This window comes from Scomber scombrus, chromosome 11, assembly GCF_963691925.1.
Source record: "Scomber scombrus chromosome 11, fScoSco1.1, whole genome shotgun sequence".
Lineage (NCBI taxonomy): Eukaryota > Metazoa > Chordata > Actinopteri > Scombriformes > Scombridae > Scomber > Scomber scombrus.
The window spans coordinates 13,577,480-13,583,956 of NC_084980.1; the positions used below are offsets into that span (position 1 = coordinate 13,577,480).

General features: G+C 40.0%; 1 protein-coding gene across 3 annotated transcripts in view; it reads right to left on the minus strand.

Moving 5' to 3' along the window:
• yeats2 (YEATS domain containing 2) overlaps positions 1-6,130 on the minus strand; it is a 29,787-nt gene extending 23,657 nt beyond the window's left edge. For 2 of the 3 annotated variants that reach the window (XR_009926968.1, XM_062429006.1), the window contains exons 1-7: positions 6,024-6,130; positions 5,505-5,610; positions 5,301-5,398; positions 5,033-5,125; positions 4,710-4,943; positions 4,490-4,608; positions 451-612 (exon numbers count right to left, since the gene is read on the minus strand). Coding sequence is in view for 2 of the 3 variants with exons in the window: in XM_062429006.1 (XP_062284990.1) it covers positions 451-612; positions 4,490-4,608; positions 4,710-4,943; positions 5,033-5,125; positions 5,301-5,398; positions 5,505-5,604 (806 nt within the window). In the remaining variant the exon portion in view is untranslated. The remainder of the gene's footprint in view (positions 1-450; positions 613-4,489; positions 4,609-4,709; positions 4,944-5,032; positions 5,126-5,300; positions 5,399-5,504; positions 5,611-6,023) is intronic. The other variant, XM_062429007.1, reaches the window with a different exon arrangement.
• Between the last annotated feature and the right edge of the window lie 347 nt (positions 6,131-6,477).

Below are 6,477 nucleotides of genomic sequence, written 5' to 3' on the forward strand. Positions count from 1 at the left end.
ATGACAGTATGTTGCACAATATGAGTGACAGCAGAAAGGTTTTGCGCAACAACATTGATCTGAATGTTGTCCTAAAATTCAACATATCAACACATCATGGTTTTATTATCCAACATTTTTTCCGTGCTTCTTTACTACCTTCAGTTTGGCAAGCAATGTGTGGAAAAAGGTGGGGCAAACTGCTGGCCTAGAATAATAATAAGACGTTAGAAGTAAACATTGTGTCTATGGGCAACATAACAGCGTGACAGCAAATCTTATTGGAACAAGTTTGTCCTTGTCTGTCTAACTTCTATTGTTGCCTGAGGTTAGCAGATAAAACAGCACCCGAGTGCTAGTTGTTTTTTTTTAAAGCGAAGAGCTGTACCTATATCAGAAAACAGGCATTGACAGAGTGCATACTGACGACGCATCTGTCTCAAATGTGCAGAACACCAGACTGGTACAAACCTGACTTCCACTAGGTCATTGGGTTTGTAGCTGGGATGCAAGAAGAACCAGATTTTCTTCACAAAGTGCTTTATACTGGGTTCCCTCCTGGAGCCTCTGACGTACACCATCCATTTGTGAGTTGACTGGTCATTCTCTTCCCGTTTATCTGGGGGAATATACCTAAGGTTGAGAGACAAAAAGAAAGAAAAGGCAGAGAGACTAAAGAATTAACAACAGTAAACATACGAATAATGTACTAGGACTTAGTGGTTTAAGAAAAAAAAAAGTTTTAAAAAATCTCTTCACAAGGCTATGTGTGATATGGGGGTAGGAGGCAAAACAGTAAACAACAGGTATTTTTTTCTTTATACTTCACTAAAACATATTTGAAGGGGAAAAATGAGAAAAATCACAAAAGAAAAAACATACATCAACATTCATTACAAACAATTCAAGTTCTTTTGGCAGTCAATGTGAACTTAAACTTATCTAATCACCTTTATTTTGCATTAACTGTTCATGACTGCAACTGTGTTAAGTTTAAAGCCTTCTTTTTATGTATAACGATGCATTGCAAAACACGATAAATTACTTTCCCATTAAGCCCTCAGACATATTTGGTGTGCACGAGATACATGGACCATGTCAACCAAGCTTCCTGGAAATAAGGTTATTTGTAGTACACCGAATGAAGCGGTCTCAAAGAATGTGTCAGTTATCCTGATGAACTCAGGCAAAGAAGAAAATAAATTAGGTAAAAAGTCATTTTCAATCTGCATCAAGACTGGGCTTGTTGCATACCCCAATTACAGCTCAGCTCTTCATTGCAGAGTCATGCAAAAACATGCCAAAGTCTACTGGGAGGCTCGGCTTTAAAAACACTGAGACACACAGGTGCAAAACTTTTGAGGGAGGGACCTACCCGTTCTGGAGAAGCTTTGACTCAAAACAACAATAACAAATCTTGTTCAAAGTTCACATATAGTTTTGTAGGTAACCTTTTCTTCTTGTAATTTATCAGTTATTATTGTGCAAATGTGCAATTCTGTCACGGTATTGCATAATGGTTGTGCAGATGTGCAACTTTACTTTTATTTTTACTTTCTTTGTTCTTTTTAACTATGGCGGCAGCTGTCTCAGCACTCAGAGTCCAAGACAAATTTCCCTTCAGGGAGAGTAAAGTATATATTGATTGATTGATATTGAATTTGATTGACTTCAGGCAATATACTGAACAACCACTTTGAGCTTGAGTAATTTATGTGCGATACTTCTTATGTCAAAAGAGTTTTGATGGCGCACAGGTGGTCAAGTGGTTAGAGCGCATGCCGGTTGGAATCCCGATCGGAGGTCCTTTGCTGCATGTCACACCCCTCTCTCTCCCATGTTTCCTGTCAGTCAACTGATAAATAAAGGCGTCTATGCCAACAAATTCTTTAAAAAAAAAAAAAGAGTTTTGATGATTCAAGTGATTTGGCTGTGAAGATAAAAATAAATTTGGCTGTGAGGACACAGACACAGAAGTAAGCTGCCAAGTTTCATTTACAACTACAACAACACTAGGGCAACTATAGCTGCCCAGAGATCACATCATTCTGTGGCTTACAACTCATTAGCCCTGTTTACACGTGAAATTAACACGTGTCTTGGGTGATGCGATCACAAGTGGACAGCTCTTTGTACATCTATTCACACCTGGCATGAGAATACATCAAGTAACCACTTGTGATTGGATCTCACTTTCCTGCTCTATAGGAAAATAAACACACATTATGTCCATTTGCAAAGACAATGTGTCGTAGTTTTCAACCAGCGAGAGGACCAGGTCTGTGCATCGTCCATCTAAAGCTGTGTTCAACTTATTTGCCCCCTCACTAAAGTCAAATGCCCATCTTTATGGTTTCCTCTAGCACTAAGTCTGGACAAAAAAATAAATATAGGCTAATGTTACATGCAGCAATCCCCCCCACAGCTGAGTGTCCCCTTTGAGAGAGAGAGAAACACTTTGTTACATTTACGCATGAGGCACAGCAGGATCGTTCAGGATCTAGAGTTAATTAATGTTCTTTCAGTTGTTCTACACATCCAAAAGGTCAGCTGTTACACACGCAAGTAGATTTCATTTTTTCTAATTCACACAAAATGTTATATCTTTTTCTTTGGTGTCATGGTTCGGCCACACATCCTTAAAAAGGAAAGAATGCCCTTAACCAGATAGTTTAGTGGTCTTCTCGACTGATTGGCGAGTCACAGCTTCATTTGGCCTCACTGTATACCAGACAGTTGCAGAGGATTGCTTCTTCTATTTTAAACAATGATTCCCACCCCTTACACAGCGAGTTCCAGCTTCTTCCCTCCTAAAGGAAAAACCAGACACTATAGAAACAGCTTTGTTCCTGCTGCTGTTACTGAACTGAACAAGAGGTAGCGACACGTTGCACATAAAAAGATACAAATTACACAGCAACTTTATACATTTACTGATCTTTTTTTTGGTTTTAAACTTGCTTTACCTCGGTTTTAGTAAGAGAGCTCTTATTTATTTTATTGAGAGTTTCCCAGCATTGATGCCTTTCTTCTTTTCTGTGTCCTGATTGGTGGTGCTTTGGGTACATCTTGGTTAAATTTGTTGTCTCTACTGTACACTTGTTGTTTATTGTATAAATGGAGGACATCATCTCACTGCGAAACAAATTTACCTACGGGTATCAATAAAATAACCTGAACCTGACCTGAATCTGAAAAACAGAAGAACAAAATAACGCATTTTTTATTCTGCTATAAAACAAGTTGAACACAGATTTGGATGGAGGGTACACAGAGGCAGTAATGCACTTCCCGTGCCTAGTCTGCTGGAAAACAGAGGATGCCAGTTGAGTAGGCGGTCGTTCAGTGTAGCCCAGGACACATTCGTGTACACACTGCTAAAAGAATGTGACCATATGTGGCCCAGACCACCTCCAAATGTGGTCACAGGAATCTGATATCAATGTGACCTCAATGTGTCTTGGATGCATAACGCATTTAATACCATCAGACCTCATATCATGATGGAGAGATTACTGCAGTCAGGCGTAAGTGGTCATCATCAGAAAGATAGATGCCTTATTGAGTAACCGATCACAGTGTGTTAAGAGTAAATCGGGCAATGTCTTCTCCTTTTATTACTAACACTGGGGTTACACAGGGAAGCACTATTTCCCCAGTTTTATTTACTCTCTACACAACTGAATGTAGAAGCAACACATCTGATCATGTCATGATGCAGAAACCATGGGTTTGATCCATTAGGATGATGCTACCAGCTGTGGGTAGATCCGTTTGTTGGTTGGTTTTCTTCATTGGAACAGAAGAAAACTAAAGAAATCATTTTTTAATTTTAGGAATGGTGACAACACCCACCAAAAAACGACTATTGATGGGGCGATTATTGAAGTGGTCAAAAACAATAGTACAAATAGTGAGGAATAATATTAGATGCTAAGCCGTCATGGAATTCTAACACAGATGTTATCTATAGGAAGGGTCTGCAGCATCTATATTTTATGTGTACACTGAGACAGTTAAGAGTGAATAGAGATAGACAGATGTATCACATCCGCTATTTATAGTATATGAGCTGTTAGCATTGGGCAATCGGAATCGCAAATCATTCGTGCCAATCAGTGCTGCACTGCCGAACAAAATGTGAAAAATAACTGATAACTAAATGTCTCTGTGGATGAGGATGCTGCACCTTGAATATGTAGAGCACTTTGGTGATATGTTGTGTATAGGTCTGTAATTAAGTGGAGGTGCTCTGTTGTTTTTTTTGTTGGTCGCAGCAGTCTGTTTGTTTGTCTGACAATTGCTGTATGGCACATGATAAATCCCCAAAAAGGACTAATATCTATGTTTTCTTCTATTTCATAAACAGTCTCATGACTTCCTGAGAGGCTCCAATGAAATTTTAAAAGAGACTCTTGACCTCTAAACTGGAAATAACTGCTCTACATTATAACAATTTAATCCAATGACTGGGCAAGTATGTAAAATTTTAGACTGAGAAGTCACATACTTGGACACATTCCCCACGACGATTGTCTTTTTAGCATAGAGTCTGGATGCTTCGTCCCCTGTGGTGTGGTAGGTCACCCTCTGCTCCGCTCCTAAGATCGATGGCACACCAAATGTGTCCTATGACAAATAATGAAGATTATAAAAAGCTTTATGAAAGACACCCACTTCCCACTGATCAAATAATCAACAACCCTGTCATCTTTGTCAATTGAACTCACTTTCCCTGTGTTGCGTCCAGGTCTACGTTCCTGCCCGCTGCTGTCCTCCCTCCATGCACCCTCTCCATCCCTCTCAGCTCCTTCCCCATGCTGTGACAGGGACTCGGGCTCTGAGTGGGCCAGAGAAGGAGTTTCAGAGCCATGGTTGAGAGGGGAAGAGGAGCGGGATGGGGACTCCAGAAATCGCCGGATAGCTGGATGGTTCAGTACTGCAGGGTCACTTTTGGACGCCTGCTGGGACACACATCAAAAGTGGTTGCTGCTACCTACTAAACCAAACCAATGACTTAGAGCTGTCTTGAGTATGAATATATGGAAATTACCTCTGGGAGCTTAGAGAACCCAGCATTGGCATAGTAATTGGCCACTATGCATGCCCTCAACTTGTCCATCATCCTCCGAGCTTCATTGAGTCGCTGCAAAACAACAAGAGAAACAATAAACCAAATTGCTCTACGTTGTTACCTCTTTTATTAAGTTTGATAATAGGTTATGTATATTCCATGTCACAACATTACTGCATTACTAATACAATAAAAGTGAAACATAATATGATGAAAACTTGATTAGAAAAAAGAATTATCCACTTACCTGACTTATCACATCTATCTCATGCTCTTTGTTCTTCATCTCCAAAGAAAACTGCTCTCTGATGATGGTTTCTATCTTCTGTACGGCTGCATCGCGGGCTGTTAAAGGTAGAGACCCAGGAGAAACACATATTACAGACTACTTGAGCGCAGTCACAACATGCAAAGCAGGTGTAGTGTTTCAGGCTGCAGAGCGTGAACTTACCATTATGTTCATCTGCTTTGTTTCTCTTACTATTTTGGACCAGCGAAATGTCCTCATAGTCGGGATCACTGCCTTCTATTTTCCTTTTAATTCCTGACATGGTTGCCTACAAGGAAGAAAAATATAGTAGCAAAGTGTAAATGAAAACAGGCTAGGTAACCAACACCTATGCTAGTACTGCCCAGTTGGGATGGTACTTAGCATTGAATTAGCCGGCTGGCATAGTAGCTAATACCCATCGCTAGTTAGGCTAATGTCGGATAGCAGACTGTCTAAAACCCTAGCACTGTTTCATACTGCTAGCCCAATGTTTAAGAAAATGAAAGCATTCAGTGAAGCTAACTTAACGACACATACTAAAGCTTATCCCCGACTATTGTGTCTCACAGACGCTTGTCGTTCATGCAGCCGGCGGCAGCACTTTAACGTTAGCAACCGCTAGCCTGCCCTGCTAAGTTAGCTAACGTTAGCACACATTTCCAAACACCGACTCAAGTCTATTTTGAAATACAGACTTACTGGAGAGCCCTGTGATGTGGAGCAACGTTTCTTTGTGATGCGTGTGTTTTAATTCACTGACAGCATGTCCGTTGCATTATGCTATTTTCATTTTACACACTCGTGTTTAGTAAATTGCTAAATCTCGAGGTGGATAAGTAAGCTAAATTGTGGATAGTTGGACTTGCATTTTAGTAAAACAACCAGCAGGGGCCGCTATTTTGCAAATATAGATGATGCCATTCAGGAGCACCATTTAAACAACAGCCTACATCTTTGTTTGGTTTAGTTCTTTGGAATCAGGATATATTGTTACTTATAAAAAATGGCAACCAGTTTCACAAGAATTTAAAAAATAGCACCCTGTCCAAAATATCACCTCATTCAACCTGCATGTAAACAAGTAGATTTTCAGGAGTCTCCTCCATCAAAACTTCTTAAGAGGTTTTTAATTCATTGGAAATCCCTAGAGGCA